We start from the raw sequence: 23,862 nt of genomic DNA, 5'->3' as shown, positions 1-23,862 counted from the left end.
TTGGGTTTCCTCCTTTGTAAAGTGATGCATCCCTGTGATTTTGTCCCATTCTAACATTCTCTGTGTGGCGGGGAGGAAACCTAAGTAGTTTTATTACCTAATGAATAGGGTGCAGTTAGAGGTACAGAGAGTGTGAGAGAGTGGGTAGAGCGTTATGGGAAGTGCTTTGGAAACTAGGGTTGGTAGTTTATACTTAGTTTAGTGAGTCTCAAACTTTAGTATGCAGAACAATCATGTGGGGACACATTTTTCTTTCTTTTTTTTTTCTTTGGTGGGGAGAACACTTTTTAAAACTGTGAATTCCCAAGACACTTCCACCTTCCAGTCTGATTCGGGAAGTCTGGATAAAACCTACCAGCTTTCGATTTGAGCAAGTTACTTAATCTCTCTGAGCCTGTCTCCTCTTCTGTAAAATGAGAATAATGTAGTTCCTTTCTCATAAAATGATTGGGAGGATTACATGAGTCAGTACACGTGAAGGGCTTAGAACAATACCTAGCACATGGTATGTACTGAATAAATCTTAGTTACTGTAAATATCATCATTAGTTCATATTATTATTATTAAGCACCCAAGGTAGATTTAAAACTTTTGCCCCATGGACCACACCTGAAAAACAGTGACTTAATGACATGGTGGTCAGGTGAAGGTAAGGGACCTTAATAAAAAATGATCTTCATGAAAGAAATTTGTGCTTCATCTTAGATATTTGAGAGTCAGCAGGATGCAAATAGTATTAAAACCAATAGAAAAAAAAACCCATTGGCTTTTAGACAGATTCAAGTAAGAGACCAAAATCGTAGCTGTGATATGCCTGTCACAAAGTGATGGGAATGTTGAGGGAAGGGTTTAAAACTCAGGGGTGACCCAGGAGGAGGTAGTAACACAGAAGCCAAGTCAAGAAAAATATGACAGTGAAGATATCTGACATTAATATCAAACACAGAGAAAAGACGATTTTTACTTTCGCCACGGGAGGTCTTGACAGTTCGGAAGGTGATGTACCTACGTGTGTGTCGGAGGCCTCTAATTAGATGCCCTGCGTGCATCCAGGTCAGCTTGCGGAAGCTTGAACTCCTTCTCCCAGCAGCGCTTGCTCTCTTTCTGATGGTCCCTCGTCTGGGTGATGCCACTCCCACACAGCTGGTCACCTAGCCAGAAAGCCGGGACAGTGTCCTTGACTCCCCTCCATTCTCATGCCCCCACATCGATCAGCAGCCATTAGGTTCCGTCATTTTTGCTTCCTAACTCTGTCTTGGCTTTGTCCTGTCCTCTCTTTCCTTCTACTGCTTGCCCAATTCAGGCCCTTTTGACCTCTCTGAAGCACTAGGCCCTTCCTGGTCTTGCTGCCTCCAGTCTTTCCTGTGTCACATAGCTTCTTCTCAGGAGGCCAGATCAGAGTTCTCCAGAACTCAGGTCTCATCATGGAGCCCTTCCGCTTAAAATTCTTCAGTAGAATTCTGATCTGAACAAGGTGGAAGCAGTCGGGTATTTTGATTAATCTTCCCAAATCTCTTTAAAAAATAAAACAGAGAGCAACTAGGACAGCAAAAGGAAAGCCCACAGACAGCGTCTTCAATGATCCAAGCAGCACGTCCCTCCAGGAACTCCAGAGAAAGGAGTGGTCAGGCCAGACTGCCTGCCACAGCAAGACCTGCCCTGCCGCTCCCAGGAAGGTAGCCAAGGGAAGAAAAGGGGTAGTTCTGGTGGTTCTAAAAATCAAAACCCTAGAAATCAGGAGGAGAGGCTTCGCTCTGAGGGGAAACCTCAGCAAATAGATCTGAGAACAACTGGTGAAACAGAGATGGCACCACAGACTCTAGTTTGTAAACAAGTGAAAAAAAGACCTTGGGTGGCGTGCCCAGTGGCATGGTGGTTAAGCTCGCACGCCCTGTGTTGGTGGCCCAGGGTTCGCAGGTTCGGATCCTAGGCATTGACCTATGCACCGCTCATCAAGTCATGCTGTGGCAGGCATCCCACATGTAAAGCAGAGGAAGATGGGCACGGATGTGAGCCCAGGGCCAGTCTTCCTGAGCGAAAAGAGGAGGATTGGCGATGGATCTTAGCTCAGGGCTAATCTTCCTCACCAAAAAAAACAAAAACAAAAAAACACGACTTGGGAACCCATTATGGAGCTTCAGGGAGCACAGAGGGTGGTGGGGCAGCCTCAGCCCTTGAGGCAGCCAGTAACACACCCAAGTGCGCACACACAGCCTGAAAGCCAGCATCTTATGTAATGGGTAAATAGGTATACATTTCAACTAAAGTCAGAACAAAATAGCTGCCCATGTTCTGCTCTACTATTTAATATTGTGCTGGAGGTATCGGCCCAAGCAGTTAGTAAGGTAAAGCAGTAGGATACGTAAGACTTGGGAAAGTATCTCTATTTTCAGTTGATATGAATGTCTATCTGAAAATCCCAAAACAATCAATGGAACAACTATTACAAACAGGGAAAAAGACTTAGTAAAGGAATAGGATATAAAATTAACATACAGAAATAATCAAGATATAATAGGAGGGAAGGCACCACTTGCAACTGGATGGATGGATGGATGGATGGATCAATCTAGGTATGAACTTAAAAACTTTAAAACCTATGTGAGGAAAACGACAAAATACTCCTGAAAGACACAGGAATGTACTTAAAGAAATGGAAAAAGACACACTTTGTTCCTATTGAATATAAACATTCAATACAATAAAGATGTCAGTTCTCCATAAGTTCATTTATAAGTTTAACTTGATCTCAATAAAAGTACCTTCAGATATTTTTCTGGGGTTAAATAAGGTAATTATAAAATTCATATGGAAGAATAAGTAATTAAGAATAGCCTGTAAAAGAGGAGCAATGATGGGTGGTTAGCCACACCAGCTTTTGTAATACATAATAAAGCCTCATATTTAAAAGTGTTAAAAGTTAGCCCATGAATAATCAGAGCAATAGAACAAAATGCAAAATCCAAAAATAAACCAACTGCATATGGAAATTTAGTACAGTATATAATAAAAAGCATCATCTCAGATCAGTCGGGAAAGGTCAACTTTTTAATAAAAGGTTGTGGGACAACTGGAAAAAGACAAAATTTGATCCATTCCTCACATTATACGCCGGGATAAATTTCAGATGAATCAGAGATCTAATTATAGACAACAAAACTACAAATATTAGAAGAAAACATGGGCTAAATTTTCCTTTATGATGGAGAATTTGGAAAACTGAATTATGGCTAAAAATCCAATAGAGTCAGAAAAATGATTGATAAATTTGACTACATTCAAAAGATAAATGAATGACAAACTAGCAAAAGACATTTGCAACTTGTATTACAGACAAAGAGCTAGTGTCCCTGATATATAAAGAAGACTGGGGGGAAAAAAAGACTGAAAACCTGATAGGAAAAAATGTGCCAAAAAAATGAATAGACAGTTCACTAAAAAGAAATGCAAATGGTACTTAAAATGTTAAAAGATGGTCAGCCGCACTCGTAAATTAAATGTGACTTAAAACCATACTGAGATACCATTTCTTACTGATCAATTTGGCAACAAAAAAAATTCTAAAGTTTGACAACATGCTTTCTTGACAAGGTTGTAGGGAAGACAAGCATTCTCATACGTTGATGATGGAATGCAGATGGTACAGTTCCTGTGGTGTGGAGGTGGGAATTTGTAATATCTAGCACAATTGCATGTGTACTCATCCTTTGTTTTAGTAACCTCACTTGTAGGAATGTAGCCTGATGATAAACTTACAAAAGTTAAAAATGACACGTATGCACGACTATTCGTGGTGATATTATTTATAATAACAAAAGACCTGAACCACCCAGATGTCCATCAATAGGAGTCTGCTTGAATAAACTAGTACTCTACACAGTGAAATACTCTGAATGCAATGGAGTAGTATATAGCTGTAAAAGAGAATGGGATTCTGAAGATCTCTGTGTGCTGCTGTGGAATGACCTCTTAGTGCAGAACAGTTTTAGTATACTGTTTTATTGTAAGCAAGAAGGGAGCCGTGAAAATACATTCATATATACGGATATACATATCACATGTCTACATATATGCACGCATACATATATATACTGTTATTTCAAAAGGAAACAGTGTAAGGATAAAGCAAAAATTAATCTAAGGAGTTACTACTTTTGGGAAAAGGGAACAGGGTGGAGGAGATAGAGATGGAAGTGAAACTGCCCTGTACCCTGTTTTATAGTTTCACTTTGGAATCATGTAAATGTTTTAGATAATTTTTAAAAAAAAGAAGAAGGGCCGGCCCCATGCCCTAGTAGTTAAGTTCCGCGCGCTCTCCTTCGGTGGCCCAGGTCTGGTTCCGGGCGCGGACCTACACCATTCGTCAGCAGCCATACTGTGCAGTGACCCACATCCAAAGTAGAGGAGGATGGGCACAGATGTTAGCTCAGGGCTAACCTTCCTGAGAAAGAAGAGGAGGATTGGCAACAGATTTAGCTCAGGGTGACTCTTCCTCTGCAAAAAAAAAGAAAAGAAATTATCAAAATTGAAAATGACTGGAAAGAAATGAACCTAAATATATTTCAAGATGGTGGCATAAAAACGTGGAGAAAGAAATTGGTTTAGGAGACTTTTTTTGACAGTACATTTCTATTGGGATATATTCTAAGGATTAAAAAAAAGTCTAAGCTGCATTTAATAGTCTTATTGTTAGTAGTATTGATTGTTACTTGAAACCATTATATGTATATTGTAGGATAAAGTGAATAAATAATTTTGTTAATGATATTAGAAATGTGAGAGTCAAAGAAAATATTAAAATCAAATTAAGTAATAATGCTGTAATCTTATTTTTGAATTGGAAATATCAGTATGAACTCCTGGTTTATTTTCCTTTTTCTAAAAAGCAGAGAGTTACTCTGTCTGTGGCGATGACAACTCAGTAGCAATGAAGAATTCCAACTAATAAATGCAGAAGGAATGACAGAGTTAGAAAATTACCATTTTACATCCTTAATAAAATAATGAATCTCTGCCCCACCTCACTCCACCCTCAGGCTGCTCTAGGGTTATCTTTAAATGCCATTTCCCACTCAAAGGAACCAGGGATCCTTGGAGAAATGGCTTATGCCAGCTCACCCAATGGCTTAGGGCAGCAAATGTATAAGATGAATGTTGTGCCAGAAAGCAGGGATGCTATTGAAGAATGCTAAAGTGGTGTCAAGAGGACCTAAATGCCATCTTAAAGGAGCTCTCCATATCCAAAGATGAGACAGAGCACCAGGGAATAAATACTGCAGTTGACTGAAACTGGAGGTTGTTAGAAGACCAACTTACTATTCTGAAAACCAAGTTTTGAAAAACAGTTCTTTCTGTTTTTTTCTGTACAGATTGTATTGCATAGTAACCAACTAGTTGATGAGGGAAAGTTCTTTGTAGAAGAATTCCAACTAATAAATGAAATATAGAATTAGAAAATCACCATTTTGTAACCCTTAATGAAATGATGGATTTAGACAGTGAGCATCAGTGGATGCTAAAGTCATTTGAAAGACTGATGGAGCTTGATAATGGATGGATCAAGCGGACAGGACCTGAACCACTGATCATGCTTGATATCACTGAGAGCTGGACTATCTAACATTATGCCCTTGTGATGGGATGTGTTAGGAAGTACACAGCACAACCTGGGAGGTATCCATGCCAGCACAAGGGAACCTGAATCTAAACCATTTCATAAGAAATGGGCCAAGTAAAATGATACCAGGAGGAAACAACCAGCTAAATTTAGGATGTGGGACATTCTGTAGGACAAATAACCCAGTTTTGTCTTATAAAAATAGCATTTAAAAAAAAAGTATGGTGCAGACTTCTGCCTTTGGGCAAGATGGAATAATAGACTTGGTTTACCCTCCTGCCTGAAATAGTCAAAAAGAAGGAAAAAACCCCAAATACATGAAACTGTTTTCAAGACCCTGCACAACAGACAACAAAGGCCAGTGATCCCTAAGAACAGGGAAACGAAAGAGATGAGCCCTAGGATTATCCAGCTTAATGTTTTGAGAGAGTTTCTAGGCCACAGTGTGTGGAGGGGAAACCAAGGCAGAGCCCAGTGGACTGCCTTGTTTGAGAAGACAGAGCTGAGAGTCCATGGAGAACAAGGTGGCTAGCACTCAGAACACAGTGCTGAAGAGGAGAGAAATGCACAGAGAAAACAAAGCCCTAGGGTCTGTAGAGGATACAACCACCGTGAGTATTCAGCAGAGTATTGATCAGCCCTTGCCTGTGAGGAAACTCCAAGGCTGGGGAAAACCATCCAAAACGATTCGAAGGAATAGTACCCAGCAGACAATGCCTGTTCCCAGACTGCCAGACTGGAAAACCTCATGATTCATAGAGTAGAGTATTCATAATGGGTCTCACTGGGCTAAAAATGAAGGTGGTGTCAGGGCTGCAGTCCTTTCTGTAGGCTCTAGGGGAGAATCTTCCCCTGCCCTTTCTAGCTTCTACAACCCACCCACATCCCTCGGTTCATGGCCCTCTTTCTCCAAAGCCAGCAATATCAGGCAGAGTCCTTCTCAGGCTGCCATCTCTCTGGTTCCCTCTCCCTATTCTTTCTTCCATTTCTAAGGACCATTGTGATTACATTAGTCCCACCCATATAATCCAGGCTAATCTCCTGTTTAGCAATCTTAATTCCATCTGCAGCCTTAGTTCCCCCTTGCCATGTAACAGAACATATTCATAGGTTCCAGGTATTAGGATCTGGACATCTTTGGGGGACCCATTACTCTGCCTACCACACATAAATTCAGATAACTAGGGACATGTAAGATATTACTGAAAAAAAAAAAAAGACCCAAATCAAAATTGTAGAGATAAAAACTTTAATGTCTGAAATGAAAAATAAACTGACTGGAATTAATGGCAGATTAGACATTGTAGAACAAAAGATTAGTAAACATAAACACATAGCAATTGGAAACTACCCAAAATGAAATGCAGAGAGAACGAGAATTACCAAAAAAAAAAAAAAAAAAAAATGAGCAGACCATCATTGAGCTGTGGGACAACTTCAAGCAGCCCAATGTATATGTACTTGGAGTCCTCAAAGAAAATGAGGGAGGTGGGGGTGTCAGGCAAAAAAGAACAAAGGAATAAAGATGAGCATAATAACATTTGTCTCATTGGAAGCAATACAAAGGAGAAAACAGTGGAGAAACATCTTTAATTTTATATGCACTGCAAGTATCTTTCAAAAATGAAGGTGAAATTCACATATACAAAGCTGAAAAAATTAGTCATGCTTGGCTTAACGAGAGGGATGTGTTCTGAGAAATGTGCCTGTGCTGTTAGGCAATTTCACTGTTATGTGAACATCACAGAGTGCACTTACACAAACCTGGGTGGTACAGCCTACCACACACCTAGGCTCTATGGTACTAATCTTAGGGGACCACCGTAGTGTATGCAGTCAGTCATGGACCGAAATGTTGTGTTGTGGTGTGTGACTGTAATCTTCAACAGACCTACACTCCAAGAAATATTAAAGGAGATCCTTTAGGCAGTAGGAAAATGGTATCAGTGGATAGTGGAAGTACACAAAGGAAGGAAGAACACCAGAAATGTATTTATTCTGTGGGTAAATACCTGATATTTTTCTTATTCGAATTTCTTTAAAAGGTAGTTATTGCAAATCACATATCTGATAAGGGATAGATGTCAGAATATATAAAGAACTGCAGTTCAACAACAAAACATTCATTGTGTGGAAGGTTATTTGGCTCGTTCTCTGCCCTATAATACCTTTGTATAGCGTGTGATCATAACTTTCTCTGTTGCTCTTGTTTACATGATGTGAATTTTTCTCTACCTTCGGGAGGACACTGGACACATGGGGTAGATGTGGGTCAGGGCAGCTCTCCGCACTGCACAGTGTGAGGGCCCGTCTGCTGCCTTCTCTCTGTAGCTCCCCTCCAGGACTTCCTGAGATCCGTCACCTCTAGTGATGGAAGCTTCTCTCTCCTTTACCCTACAGGGCTCCTGCCCTGCTCGGTCCCAGCTCTCTTTTCCTCAGGGAGGCCTCTTTCCCTTGGAAGGGAGTTTTTGTTGGGTGTTTCAGATCCTCGAGGGCTTGGCCGCCCTAGCAATCTCTGATCTTCCCTCAGCCCATTAGTGGATTTCCACATTTTGTTTTGTTCCCTTATCTGTAAACTGGAGCCTGAGAAATCTGCTCCCAGTTTCTCTGGTTGTTTCTCAGATCCACTTGCCGAGGTTTCTGTTCAGTGAGTCGTCTCTTGGGGGAGGGTGTTTTTGGTGATTCTGGAATCCCCGGCTCTTAGGACCGTCAGACCCTTCCTCCTCTCCCCTTCACCCGCTCCGCACAGCTCCTGACTCTGTCTGCATGGAGTATGCTGCAGTTGGTGGTCTGGCCCGCCGACTTGCAGGCTGGGGTTTTCGAGATGCCCTTTCACCTGGTTTTGTTGAAGATGTTGTGGGCTTTACTTTTAGTCTTGAAGTTGCTGTGTGTGTCTTTATGAGGAAATCTGGTAAGATTTTAAAATTACCCTGCTACCACCACCTTGTCCCAGTTGAAGGCGGCTCCAGTCAGCCTTTTCTTCCTGTCTTTCCACTGAACAACTCTTGTCCAGGTCACCATGACCTCCTTGTCATCTCCAGGAGTCAGGTCTCAGTTCTCATTATTCTTGACCTCAAATTTCATCCATCCAAAACCAAATTCTTCCAGGCCTGCTCTTCTTGCATCTTCCCCGTGTCATTAGATGGTGATTCTTTTCTCTAAGCTGCTCAGGCCAAAACCACAGCGTCATCTTTTTGTAAACCCCTCTCTTTCTTCCATGTCTCACATCTAATCCATCAATTCTCAGAGCTGCCTTCAAAATATATCCTATACACTAACACTGAAAAATCCAAAAAGGAAATTAAGAAAACAACTCCATTTACAATAGCACCAAAAAGAATAAAGTACTTAGGAATAAACTTAACCATGGAGGTGAAAGACTTGTACACCAAAAACTAAAAAACAACTGCTGAAAAAAATTAAAGACGACACATAAATGGGAAGACATACCATGTTCGTGGATTAGAAGATTTAATGTTGTTAAGATGTCACTACTACCCAAAGTGATCCGCAGATTCAGTGCAATCCCTATCAAAAATCCCAACGTTTTTTGCGAAAATATGTAAGTAGATCCTAAAATTCATATGGAACCTCAAGGGATTCCGAATATCCAAAACAATCTTGAAAAAGAAAAACCAAGTTGGAGGTCTCACACTTCCTGATTTAATAACTTACTACAAAGCTACAGTAATGGAAACAATGTGCTGCTGGCATAAAGACAGAAAGATAAACCAATGGAATACAATAGGGAGCCCAGAATAGAATAGAGAGCCCATAAGCCCTCACATATATGGTCAAATGATTTTCAACAAGGGTACCAAGACCATTCAATGGGGAAAGAACAGTCTTTTCAACAAATGTTTCGGGGAAAAGTGGATATCCATATGCAAAAGAATGAAATTGGACCCTTACCTTACACCGTATACAAAAATTAACTCAAAGTAGATCAAAGACCTTAACTAAGAGCTAAAACTATAAAACTCTTAGAATACGACATAGGAGGAAAGCTTCATAACATTGGATTTGGCAGTGATTTCGTGGATATGATACCAACAATATAAGTAATAAAAAGATAAATTGGACTATATCAAAATTTAAAACTTCTCTGCATCAAAGGACACAATCAACAGAATGAAAAGATAACCCACTGAATGAGAGAAAATATTTGTAAATCATATATCTGATAAGGAATTAATAGCCGGAATATATAAAGAACTCCTACAATTCAGCAAAAAAACAACCCACTTAAAAAAATAGGCAAAGGACTTGAAGAGACATTTCTGCAGAGATATACGAATGGCCAATAAACATATGAAAAGATGCTCAACATCACTAATCATTAGGGAAAAGTAAATCAAAACTATACCCATTAGCATGGCTACTATGAAAAAACAGAAAACAATAAGCGTTGGCGAGGGTGAAGAGAAATTGAAACCCTTGTGCACTGTTGGTGGGAATGTAAAATAGTACAGCCACTGTAGAGAACAGTATGGAGGTTACTCAAAAAATTAAAAACAGAATTACCATATGATCTAGCAATTCTACTTCTGTGTGTATACCCAAAAGAAATGAAAGCAGGGTCTCTGAAATATTTGTACACCCATGTTCATAGCAGCATTATTCACAATCGCTAAAACATGGAAGCAACCCGAGTGTCCATCAGCCGATGAATGGATAAGCAAAATGTGGTATATACATACAATGGAATATTATTTAGCCTTAAAAATAAAGAAAATTCTACAGTATGCTACAGCATGGATGAAGTTTGAAGACATGCTAGATGAAATAAACCAGTCACAAAAAGACAAATACTATATGATTCCATTTATATGAGGTACTTAGAGTAGTCAAAATCATAAAGACAGAAAGTAGAATGGTGGTTGCCAGTCTCTGGTGGAAGTGGAGAAGGAGTTGTGATTGTTTAGTAGGTATAGAATTTCAGATTTACAAGAGTTATGGGAATGGATGGTGGTTATGGCTGCACAACAACGTGAATGTATTTAATACCACTAAACTGTGCTTGAAAGGTGGTAAATTTTGTTATATATATTTTAACACAATTAAAAAATTAATCCAAAAGAAGACAGAAAAAGAAGAAAAAGGGAATAAAGAACAGATAGGGCAAAGAGAAAACAAATACCAAGATGATGATAAACTTTAAACATAACCATATCAATAATCACATTAAATTTATGGTCTAAACACCCCAGTTAAAAGCAGAGATTAACAGACTGGATAAAAAAGCAAGACTCAACAATATGATGTCTACAAGTAACCCACATGAAATATAAAAAATACAAATAAGTCAAAAGGATGAAAAAAGATATACCATATTAACACAAATCAAAATAAAGTTGAGGTGTCTGTATTACTATCAGGAGATTGTAGAGCAAAGCTGTTGCCAGGGTAAAAGTCATTTCTGAATACTAAAATGGACAATTCTATAAGAGGACATTGCACCTAAACATGTATGCACTTAATAACAAAGCTTGAAAGTAATCTGAAATGAGAACTGATAGCACTGCAGTGAGAAATAGACCTGCAATTAGAGTCAGAGATTTCAGTACCCCCTCTCAATAATTGATAGAATAACTAGACAGAAAATCAGTGAGTATAGAAAAGATTTGAACAACATTATTAACTTGATCTGATTGACGTTTATAAAACACTCCTGTCAACAAAAGCAGAATACCATTCTTTTTTTTTTTCTTTTTTTGTGAGGAAGATCGGCCCTGAGCTAACATCTGCCAATCCTCCTCTTTTTGCTGAGGAAGACTGGCCCTGGGCTAACATCCATGCCCATCTTCCTCCACTTTATAGGGGACGCCACCACAGCATGGCTTGACAAGCGGTGCATCGGTGTGCACCTGGGATCCGAACCGGCGAACCTAGGGCCGCCACAGCAGAGCGCGCGCACTTAACTGCTTGTGCCACCGGGCCGGCCCCAGAATACCCTTCTTTTGAAGTATACTCTGAGGCATAAAACAAGTCTCAATACATTTAAAAAGATTCTAAATAACCCTAAATAACCTAAATAACTTCTAAATAACCCGTAGGATAAAGAAGTCAAAGGGAAATTAGAAAATCATTTGAACTGAATGAAAATGAAAACACAGTATATCAAAATTTTTATGATGCTGCCAAAGCAGTGCCTGTATTAGAAAAGATGAAAGGTGTGAAATTAATACTCTCATCTTACACCTTAAGAAACTGGGGAAAGAGGAGCAAATTAAACCCAAAGTAAGCAGAAAAAGGAAATAATGAAGATAGAGCAGCAGTCGGTGAACAAAATCCATGACTCCAAGAGCTGGTTCTTAGAGAAGACTGATAAAATTGATAAGCCTCTGGCCAAACTGATCAGGAGAAAAAGAGAGAAAGCACAAATTAGCAATATCAAAAATGAGAGCCATGACATCACTATAGAGTATAAGGATAATAACGGAATATTAGGAACAACTTTGCTAATAAATTGGACAACTTCAAGGAAGTGGACAAATTCCATGAAAAACTAAAGTCAAGATAGATAGCTAAATTAAATAGCCCTATATCCATCAAGGAAATTGCATTTGTAGTTTAAAATCTTCCAAAAAAAGAAAACTCTAGGCAGATCATTTCTGGTGAAGTCTACCAAACATTTAAGGAAGAAATAATAACAATTCTACACAAACTATAGAAATTGGAATGGCAGCAATACCTAATGTTTCATTCTATGAAGCCAGCATCATCCTGATACCAAAACTAGACAGAAACATTTCAAAACAGAAAAGTACGGACCAGATCCTTCTTGAACCTAGGTGCAAAAATTCTAAACAAAATTTTAGCAAATCATTTCCAACAGTATATAAAAAGGCTAATTTGTTATGACCAGATGGTGTTTATCCCAGGAATGTAATACTGATTTAACATTAAAAACTAATCATTGTTATTTTTCATATTAACAGACAAAAAAAGGAAAACCATATGATCTCAGTAGATGGAAAAAAAAAACATTTGCCAAAATCCAACATGTATTCCTGATTTTAAAACTTTTAGCAAACTAGGAATAAAAGGTAACTTCCTTACACTGATGAGGGGCATTTACGAAAAACTTGACGGCTACCATTGTACCCATGTTAGAAATGAAGAAGTAAAACTGTCTTCCTTCACAGATGACTGCAGAAAATTTGATGGGATCTATAAAAAAGCTGCTAGAGCTAACAAATGAGTTTAACAACTTTGAGAGATATAAGATCAGTGTAGAAAAATCAATTTTATTTTGGGACTGGCCCGATGGCGCAGGCGGTTAAGTGCGCGCACTCTGCTGCGGCGGCCCGGGGTTCGCTGGTTCGGATCTCGGGCGCGCACCGATGCACTGCTTGTCAAGCCATGCTGTGGCGGCGTCCCATATAAAGTGGAGGAAGATGGGCGTGAATGTTAGCCCAGGGCCAGTCTTCCTCAGCAAAAAGAGGAGGATTGGCAGATGTTAGCTCAGGGCCTATCTTCCTCACACACACACAAAAAAATCAATTTTATTTCTGTACAAGCAATAAATGAGAATTGAGGTTTTTTTTTTTTTTTTTAAATACTGTTTTCGTTAACATCAAACAGGAAATAGCACAAACGGGAAATTATTAGAGAAAGATCTGACAGAAGATGTGCAAGACCTGTACGGTGAAATTCACTGTAAAATATTGCTGAAAGAAATTAAACTAGAGCTAAATAGATGGAGAGAGACAGTGTTCAGGGAAGACGCAATGTTGTTAAGATGTTGATTCTCCCTAAATTGTTCTCTACTTTCAGTGCAATCCCAGTGTAAATCCCAGGTGGCTTTTTTAATAGAAATTGACAAGCTGAACCTAAAATTCTTATGGGAATGCAAAAGATCAAGAACAACTGAAAGGATGTTGGGAAAGCAGAAAAGAGTTGGAGGGTTAACACGACCTGATTTCAAATTTGTTAAAAAGCTACAGAAATCATGACAGTGTGATATTTGCTTAATGGTAGACAATAGATATATGGTACAAAATAGTGTTCAGACACAGACCCACACCTTTATGGGCTATCTGATTTTTGCCAAATGTACAAAGGCAATTCAGTGGAAAAAGGACGGCCTTTTCAACAAATGGTGCTGGGACAGTTGTATATCATGTGCAAAAAAAGAAGAACTTGGAACAGTACCTCATACCATACAAAATTAACTCAAAATGGATCAGAGACCTATATATAAAGATTACAACAATAAAACTAGAAGATAGGGGAAAATCTTATAACGTTGAGATAGGCAAAAATTACTTAAATAGGACACCAGAGTGCAATGTATAAATGAAAAATTAATAAATTGACTTCATCAAAATTAAAAACATGCCACAGAGTGAGAAAATATATGCAAAAGGAGTTGTATCTAGAATATGTAAAATACTCTCAAGTCAATAATAAGACAAACAACTCAGTAGAAAAATCGGTGAAAGATTTGAACAGACACTTCATTCGAGAAGATATACGGATGACAAATAAGTACGTGAAAAGATGCTCAGCATCATTAGTCATTAGGGAAATGCAAATTAAAACCACAGTGAAATACCACTACAAACCTATTAAGGGTGGTGACAATGAAGTGGAAAAGACTGGCCATATCAAGTGTTGTTGAGGATGTGGAGGAACTGGGACTTGCATACGCTGCTAGTGGAAACGTAAAATGGTACACTCACTTTGGAAAACACTTTGGCAGTCTCTTAAAAAGCCAAACACGCCTACCATGTTAGCCAGTCTTCCCTACTCATAGGTATTTACACCAGAGGAAAAAGAACATATGTCCTTAACAAAGACTTGTACAAGTAAAAAATGTTTTCAGCTTTATTCATTGCAGCCACGAACTGGAAAATAATACAGATGTCCCATCAACAGGGAAAATGATAAATAAATTGTGGTATATCTATACAATGGGATACCACATAGCATAAGAAAGAAATGAAATATCAATACATGCAACCACATGGATTAATTTCAAGATAATAGTGCTAAGTGATGAGCCAGCCCTGATGGCTTAGTGGTTAAAGTTCGGCATACTCCGCTTCGGCAGCCCGGGTTCAGTTGCCAGGTGCAGAACCCCACACTTGTCTGGCAGTAGCCATGCTGTGGCGGTGGCTCACATAGAAGAACCAGAAGAACTTACAACTGTGCACAACTATGTTTTGGGTCTTTGGGAGGAGGAAAGAAGGGAGAAAAAAAAAAGAAGGGAGGAAGATTGGCAGCAGATATTAGCTTAGGGTGAATCTTCCCCTTCAAAAAAAAAAAGATAATTATGCTAAGTGAAAGAAACCATATAAAAATAGTACTACTGTATCACTTCATTTATGTAAAACTCAAAATGCAAACTGTAGTAGCAGAAAGTGGGTCATGGGTGGATAGGGTGGAAGAGGGATGGGAAGAAGGGATTAGGAAGAGGCTCAAGGAAATTGGGGGGAATGATAGATAAGATACACTGTCTTGATCATAATGATGGTTTCGTGGGTCATGTCAAAACATCAGATAGTATACTTTGAATATATGCAGTTTATTTTAAATCAATTATATCTCGATAAGGCTGTTTTATATATATGTGTAACATATATATGATAGAGGGGACTCTTGCAGGTTAAAGAGACTTGAGAGGCATAGCAGCCAAATGCAGTGTATCATTTGTATCCTGATTCAAATAAGCCAATTATAAAAAGACATTCTGGAGACAACTGGGGAAATTGCAGTATGGTCTGAGTATTTGATAATGTTGATTGATTATTGTTAGTTTTGTTAGATAAGACAATGACACCAAATGAAAGCCCGTATCTCTTAGAGAGACGTGGTGAAGACTGGTTGAAATTATACAGAGCTCGTGATGTGCTTCGAAATCCTCTAGCACGATAAAGAGGGCTTCCCTCTTACAGATGAAAATACAGATAAAACATTGACAGTCGAAGCTGGATGATGGATACGTAGAGGTTCATTAAATTATTCTGTTTTCTTTTGTGTATTTTTAAATTCCTCCTAAAATTTTTATGTTTTTATGATTTTTTTTTTTATCCTCAGGATATACAATTCAAGGTCTCCTTCTTTTAGCCCCCACCCTTCTCCTTCAGGCTCAGCGTCTGCCTCTTCTCACAGTTCAGGGTCTGGTTATGTGTAGGGTGACCATCTGTCCCAGTGTGCCTGTTTGCACCTATTGTCCCAGTGTAATTATTAACAGGGCTATCTGACTTCGGAGCATTCTAATTTAAACAATAAAATGTGTGCTCACCCCAGTTATATCAAACTATAATTTCTTTCACATGCCTGCGCTTCACACCTGTTTGTCTTTACTTAACTATTCCTTTGTCCAGAAAGGACACTTGTGCTTTTCTTTGTCTTCCTATCTCTATGCTTTTCCTTATCTAACTCTTCCTACTCGGTTGTCCAAGTCTTAGCTCAGGCACCATTTCGCTCAAAGGCTTCTCTGACCTTCCTCCTCTGCCCTAGCCCCTCACCTGCATTGGGTTGCATCCTCTGTGCTGCCACACCACTTGGGCATGCTCTGCTGTACAACATTCCATTAAAATGTGTCTACTAGTCTGTTCCCCAATTCAGTTGGCTTTTCAGGGTTAAGGGTACGCTGTCTTTTCATCTTTGGGTCCTTGGTGTCTGGCAGTGCTCGCAGTAGCTCGTAAAATGTTGGCTAAATCCAGCCTTACAGACTCTCTGACTTAACCCTCTCAGATAAATGAGAAGAACTCAACCCTTGAAGGTCAGCACACCTACCTCTAGATCACAGAGCCTTGTCGTGGCAGAGACAGAAGTGCAGCCATGATCGAACCCGTGTTCCCACACTTGGTGACAGGATAAGCAATTTCGAGGGGCTTTAGAGGTGTCCTTTTACTAAGACAGAGTTATATATCTAATACTGGTTGTCCTTGGAGCAGAATAGGAAAGCTGTTGAACAGTGGTGGTAGCTCTGACATGTATAAGACGTAGATTTTGATAATCCTGTAATATTTCAAATGTTTATTAAATACAAAATGCAGTAGTGATTTTGGCACCTGGCTTTTTCACTGTATACACTTTTAAATTATTCAACCAGAATGCTGAATCTATGGGAAAACTGCCAGTTTTTCTAATTTTTTGATTGCTTTTTTAGAATCCTCTCATGATATGATGTGGAGAGTGATGTAGGATAATAGGGACTTTATATATTTAATTATTTTAAAATAAAGAACATCATCCAGAGATCTTGACTTAATGTCTGTTTTTCTTTGCAATTTTTATAGCGTCGTCTTGGAGATGCAGCAAAGAAAGCCATCAGCAAATTGACAACCAGAACGGTAAAAAAGGGTGATAAGGTAGGGTAATGAAATAGCTTTTAACACTATAAAAATAAATAGTTTTGCTTTTGATTTGTTGGGAGAGGAATATACCCTCATCATCTGTGTCTCCTTTGTGAGAATATTATTTTTCTTCAAGTGTTCTAGCTAATGCTTTATTATAAACCAGTGTCTCTTTGAAATCTTATTCTTAGTATGCCTGTAATGTGGAGGCCCTCCATACAGTTCTCTAACTTTTCTGGACTTTAAATGCTCTTGCCATTATTAGCTTCACGGGGCTACCTATAGTTACCCTGGCTGTGGTGGTCAACAGAGTTTTCTTCTGCTAAAACCTAGCATACTTTTGGGAAGATCTCTAATGGGGCAGTTTGTGCACTAAGTAGCCAGGAACTTGCGTTCTGTTCCTATGCTTCCTGAGACTTGGCCACGTCTCCTTTGTGTTTTATTTCTTCACCAATTCAATGGAGGACTGGAGACCCACATTTCAAGGGAGCGTCAGTTAACAAGGTGCTTTCTGTACAGTGGGCTAAGCAGTCTGAAAGAAGGGCACAGTTTGTCAGGATTGGGCCTGACAGCTAAGGGCACGGAACCTGAGAGGCAGTGACAGAGGCTTGGCTGAAACCGCTCACCAGAATTCCCCAGTCAGTTCTCAAGTTATGGTAGGGCCCTACTTCTGCTCTATAAGGACAAAAGAGTAACTTAAGGTTAGACCCTTCATTTGATATAAGCAAGGTTATCTAGAATGAAAATATTGTGTCTCTGAGGGCATAAAACCAAAACTGTCTTCTGCCCCACACCCAGCTCTAATATTTCAACAAAGAGTCTAGAAGGATAATTTCAGATGATTCTCTATCCTCCTAAATTTTACCGCTTTCTTGACTTGACTCACTCATTTTTATTCCCACTACCTTGACACCACCACACCTAGTTTTCTTTGACACAGCTCCTGAAGGTGGAGACATTTTCAGTGAACTTCACTGTACACTAAGGAAAGAAGAAAGGAAAAACTCTTGCAGAGAATGTAAGCAACATCACAACCACTGCACTTCAACCGCAGGGCAGTGGTCACTGTGTCAGCGCTTTCCTGGCCTGGTGGGCCCTCAGCTGCCACACTGATTTGAAATTCCCTGGAGCTGGTCTAACCTACCCATCCTACTTTGTCCCCCAGGCTAGCTCAAACCCATCTTTCCTTATTAAAACCAACACCTCTTCTTAGTTTGTACCTCCTACACCTGCCAAGAGTTGTTCCACTAAGTTTCAATCCAAGTGACAATGACATAGCAAATAGTCTCACCTTTCCTGGCTTAGATTCCTGGTAGTGCTCTGTTTTATGACCATTCAGGGGAAACCCTCCCCGGTCCAGAGAAGGAAGGAAATCAGTTACTCTGTGTTACCAAACACCTGGCTGACTCTTGAGAAAGACTCAGTATTGAGTTGATCCAGTGGCTGTTCTCTACCCCAAATCTCTGACCAGGTGCACAGCTCCCATCCTGGGGGCAGATCTTTAGATAGCTGTCTTTTGGGGGCTCATCATCTTTGCTGCCTGTACTTAGCTATGTGGTCACATGAGCCTCCTAATGAGTACCCACATTGTGGAGGGTGTGCAGTGAAACCCACTAGACCTGATTGGTGATGCAGCCTTAGTGGGGAGAGGACATGAGGATAGTCCAAGGTGATAGCTGATTTGAACCTTGAAAAAAATTAGAATTCTGACATGAAGTTTCACAAGCAGAATTAATATTAATTGTCACAACATAGTTTAAAAACAAAATAGACTGGCTTAGATATAATTTGAGTTGTTAAGCCCATGAAAACATTAATTTTTTTTAAGCTTTCACTTTATAATCACTTTTTTTTTTTAATAATTTTATTTATTTAGTTATTTTCCCCCCAAAACCCCAGTAGATAGTTGTATGTCATAGCTGCACTTCCTTCTAGTTGCTGTATGTGGGACACGGCCTCAGCATGGCCGGAGAAGCGGTGCGTCGGTGCGCGCCCGGGATCTGAACCCGGGCCGCCAGCAGTGGAGCGCATGCACTTAACCACTAAGCCACGGGGCCGGCCCTGTAATCCCTTGTTTACCATAGTTGTCACAGGAAAATTTTTAGCTAGATTGTATCTCCTCCATTTATGTGCTTTTAGCTTTAGCGTGTGACTTTGTTCCTGTGCTTTTCATTTCAGGAAACAGACCCAGACTTTGATCATTGTGCAGTCTGCATAGAGAGCTATAAGCAGAATGATGTTGTCCGGATTCTCCCCTGCAAGTATGTCAACTTCCTTTGCTTAAAAAAGAATGATACTAACGTAGTTTTTATGTCTCCCTTTCAGAGTGGGTATCCCACTTGCTTTCGAGAGCTACCCCATGGTTTTCTGGCAGGCAGAGGCCCAGCTGCATAGTGCACGTAGTGGAGTTAGAGTTAGCAGTGAGCCATGCTCCCTCAGCCAGAACTGATTGCACAAGCCTTTCTCTATAGGAGAAACACAGGGCACAACCTCTGCACACATCCATAGCCTGAGATCGTTAATGTCAAAACTTTTTAATTCTTTGGGGGCCAGCCCAGTGGTGTAGTGGTTAAGCTCACATGCTCCACTTCAGCAGCCTGGGGTTTGCAGGTTCGGATCCCGGGTGTGGACATACGCACCGCTTGTCAGGCCATGCTGTGGCAGGCGTCCCATATAAAGTAGAGGGAGATGGGCACAGATGTTAGCCCAGGGCCAATCTTCCTCAGCAAAAAGAGGAGGATTGGCAACAGATGTTAGCTCAGGGCTAATCTTCTTCACACACACACACAAAATTTTTAATTCCCTGACTTCCATGGGTTTCAGAACTATCCACCGTTCCTCTCCTTAAATCAGAGTGCATCACTAGGCCCTCCAGTAAAGCCTCAGCAGTGTCCACCTGGCGCTGGGTAGCAGAACTCTGGGACTTGGAGTAAGTCTTTTTCTGAACCGGGGTTGTACGTAGTGGGGAGGACTGATGTGTGCTGTGTGCCTGCTCCTGGTCAGGGGCTCTGCTCCATACAATTTGTGTTTCTCTCTCCTGTCAAAGGGTTAGTGTTCTTCTCCCTGTTGTTCAGTGGAGGATAGTGAAGCCAACAGTAGGTGCTAGAGTCACAAAATTCAGAAATGGCAGAGCCAGTATGAAGGTCTGCCTTTAATGTTGGCGCTTCTTACATAGAGCCACATACCTCCTTCCAAAAGGAGGGTGTTCACCTGAACTTGGGTGCCCTACAAGAGCAGATTTTCTTTGTAAGCATGTTGATTTCTCCCAAGGTGCTATCCCAAGCTAGGGGATGTGAAACATTAAGATACACAGTTCTGAGTGTTGATGGGAAGAATATGAAACCACCTATTGAGAAGCCTAAAATCAAAGAATTTTCCTCTTCCTTCTCCCCTGTCATTTAAAAACATTCACACAACTTTAGCCTTATAATAACGCAGAACATGTGAATGAATAAAATAATTAGTAGTAGTTGTCTCCATGAGTCTACTGGTATTATTTTACTTATTCACAAAGTAATCTATTTTGAGCCTAGAAAGTTCTGTTTTTTTAAAAAATCATAGAACTTAAGAATAATTCCAGGGCCAGCCCCGTGGCTTAGCAGTTAAGTGCACACGCTCTGCTGCTGGCGACCCGGGTTTGGATCCCGGGCGCACACCGGCGCACCGCTGCTCCGGCCATGCTGAGGCCGCATCCCACGTACAGCAACTGGAAGGATGTGCAGCTCTGACATACAACTATCTACTGGGGCTTTGGGGGAAAAGGATAAATAAATAAAATTATAAAAAAAAAAAAAAAAGAATAATTCCGTGTACTGAAATGGAAAACCAAGTTTCTGGAAGTCTAGTCATTCTAGTTTACATACAAAGGAAAATCTATAAAACTCAATGCAAGCTGTTCTATAGAAAATTAAATTATGTAATCAGTTTTTCTTCAGCTGTAGTCACTTACAGTCTAAAACATATGAGGCTGAAGGAAATACACATACCATTTAGGAAAAGAATCAGTAGGATGCGTTATAAAGCATCATCAGCTGTTCCCTGCTTTTAAAAAATGTTTTCACCTGCACAGATTTCTTTTGACACCGGAGTAACCAGGAAGAAGCCGAGTCTTTCCAAATTCTGTCTTCCTGTTTCAGTCCAGGGTCCCCCAGAACTGTCTGAGACCTAAGAACAAAGGCTTCCAATCCGTTCCTGGTTATTACTAAATGAGAGTGTCTTGCCAGGGAGCCTCAGCAGGAAACAGGTTGTTGTGGGAGCTCGCTCCCCATCCTGTCTCCTAAGCATTGGCTTTTCCAAAGTTTCTTTTTTTTTTTTTTTTTCTGGTGAGGAAGATTGTCCCTGAGCTAACATCTGTGCCAGTCTTCCTCTATTTTTTTTGTGTATATGGGACGCCGCCACAGCATGGCTTGATGAGCAGTGTGTAGGTTGCACCCAGGATCCAAACCCGTGAACATTGGGCTGCCAAAGCGGAGCGTGCAAACTTAACCACTATGCCACCAGGCCAGCCCCCAAAGTTTCATTTTGAGTTCTCTTTTTTCTTAATTTAGTACAGTGCTTTCCAAACCTGACTGTGCATCAGAATCAGTGGAATACTTTCAGAAACACATCCCAAGTGGAACCCAGGCATGTTTCTTTTTATTAAGTACCTGGGTGATTCTGATGCTGCAAGGCCACACCCTCCATTGAGGTCCCGAGCTTTGGTTGATCTTAGCCATTTCTGTGGTTGTACCTGCCACCAGAAGAGTGGTCTCAGCCTTTGTGTTTGTGGTTTGCATTTGAATATCAGAATTTTGGCAAACTGAACAGCATTTCTTTGCACCTGTGGTTGGGGCACTGCTCACTCCTGCCCTGACTGTGTATCATGCTTCCCCTTTTGCTTTGGAGCAGTTTGATGTTTCTTACTCTTAATATCTTGAGTCTCAATAAGTTGTAGCTTTCTCTAAACTATATTGCATAGCCTGCTCAGCAAAACATCTCACCTGACTGAAGTGGTAGCAACAGCATGATTCTCAGGTATAGTAAAAATTGACTTTGCACATTGAGCAATGCTCTGTGGGACCCAAGTTGACAACTTTTGACCTAGAGCAGGGTTTCTCAGCCTTAGCATTGTTGACATTTGGGCGCAGACAATTCTTTGGGGGGAGTGTGCTGTCCTGTGCCTTGCAGGATATTCAGCAGTATCCTAGCTCCAACCAGTAGGTGCCAAATAGTACCCCATACACAGCTGTGACAAACACAGACGCCTCCCTTTGAGAACCACTGACCTGGAGGATGGCTTCGCACACATGGTCATCTTTACTCCAAACCTTCTCTAAGCCTCTTCTTCCCAGCGGATTCCTGTGAAGCACCTTGAGATTAACTCTTGCCTCTTGCTGCTGCTGGCTCTGTTCCCTCTGCCTGGGATACCTTACCCTTTGTCTTGTGTCTGAGTCTTTGAAACTGAGCCAAGATGTGACTCTGCTGTCTTCCTTTAGCTCTCCTTGCCTGGCAGGTCTGTTACCTCCCTGCCTCCTGTGGGGCTCTGACGGACCCCAGTTGGGCCTGGAGCGCCGCCCAGGGCCCTTCTCTCTCCCTGGCCAGAACGCCCTGTCCCTCACATCAGTGCTTCTGGGTGTATTCGTTCTCCTTAAACACCTTAACTCTTCCGTTTATTCCTCGCTCTCAGCAGATAACTTCACCATCAACTTCACAGAGAGAGTAATAGCTATTAGATAGTTGAAATTCTCTTAGCTTCCTGACCCCAAGCCTCCACACCCACCCTTGCAGCCTTCCCGCCTTCCTTCCTGTCAGGACGGAGGACGAGGGGTCCTTTATTCTGTGCTCTTCCCACGTGGGCCTCTGTGCCAGTCCTCCCCTCCTCGGGGACCTTGCGCTATTGACTGTCTGCTCCCTCCAGTTTTTGTTCTTTCCATCTCCGCTCATTTCGTCATGCTCAAGCATTTCCAATTCCAGTTTTCAGTTCTCTTTCAAACCCATCTCCAGTACTCCCTTCCAGCTTCCGCCTTCACAGCCAGACTTGGAAAGGATCCACACCCATGGTCCTTCTTCACCTGAGTAAGGGAAGAAGAAAAGCCCAGGTGACTTTGTGTCTTTCTGTCCGTCATTTGAACAAGCCTTTCTGGAGACTGCACTAAGACTTTCTGTCTTTAGAGGGCAAACCTCGGGCTGGCCCCGTGGCTTAGCGGTTAAGTGCGCGCGCTCCACTGATGGCGGCCTGGGTTTGGATCCCGGGCGCGCACCGACGCACCGCTTGTCTGGCCATGCTGAGGCCGCGTCCCACATACAGCAACTAGAAGGATGTGCAGCTATGACATACAACTATCTACTGGGGCTTTGGGGGGAAAATAAATTAATTAATTAAATTAAAAAAAAAGAGGGCAAACTTCTCGTGGATTGCTGGCTTTTTGCTGCATGACCTTTACCCTCCTCTTCTGTCACGTTCATTTACTGTGTGCAGATGGTAGTTGGCATGGCTTTGGGACCTCCTGCTTCTGTCAGTTGATTACAGTTGATCATCCTTTGGATGTTAGCCAACACGTCTTAGACTCTGAAAAACTGTCACCTTATTTAGACCTCTTATTTAAAGGTCAGCCACAAAATTTTTTAGTAGTTGAAAATACTTTTCAGAAGTAGAATGCTGCAGCTTGGATAAACGTTGTGTCTAAGAAGCCACTTTGGGGGCTCAAATGGGCCAGTCATCTGGCTGTGGGCTGAGGCTTTGCTGTGAGGCCCCCACCTCAGAGGGAGGGCCTGTTTACACAGCATCTGCTGCCGGTCCCAGCTAGGGGGAAGGAGTGCTTGTCTCTGACCTTTAATAATCCTGGGTCCTTTATGTTTGCCAGGTTCTTGCATGGCACCCAGAGGCTGCAGAGCTTTGAAAGCAACTCACCTTCCGTGTAGATGCCTCACCCCACCCCCAGCCGCCGTTCTGA

General features: G+C 41.1%; 1 protein-coding gene across 4 annotated transcripts in view; it reads left to right on the top strand.

Annotated features, from left to right (window-relative positions):
- Nucleotides 1-23,862, top strand: part of RNF130 (ring finger protein 130) — a 99,273-nt gene that overhangs the window by 59,063 nt on the left and 16,348 nt on the right. For all 4 annotated transcript variants that reach the window (XM_058548155.1, XM_058548144.1, XM_058548135.1 and 1 more), the window contains 2 exons: nucleotides 16,874-16,945; nucleotides 19,109-19,191. In XM_058548155.1, coding sequence (XP_058404138.1) covers nucleotides 16,874-16,945; nucleotides 19,109-19,191 — 155 coding nt within the window. The remainder of the gene's footprint in view (nucleotides 1-16,873; nucleotides 16,946-19,108; nucleotides 19,192-23,862) is intronic.

This window comes from Diceros bicornis, chromosome 1, assembly GCF_020826845.1.
Source record: "Diceros bicornis minor isolate mBicDic1 chromosome 1, mDicBic1.mat.cur, whole genome shotgun sequence".
NCBI classification, from domain to species: Eukaryota; Metazoa; Chordata; class Mammalia; order Perissodactyla; family Rhinocerotidae; genus Diceros; species Diceros bicornis.
The sequence above is the reverse complement of the archived record's forward strand: the minus strand, read 5'-3'. Positions and strand labels throughout refer to the sequence as shown.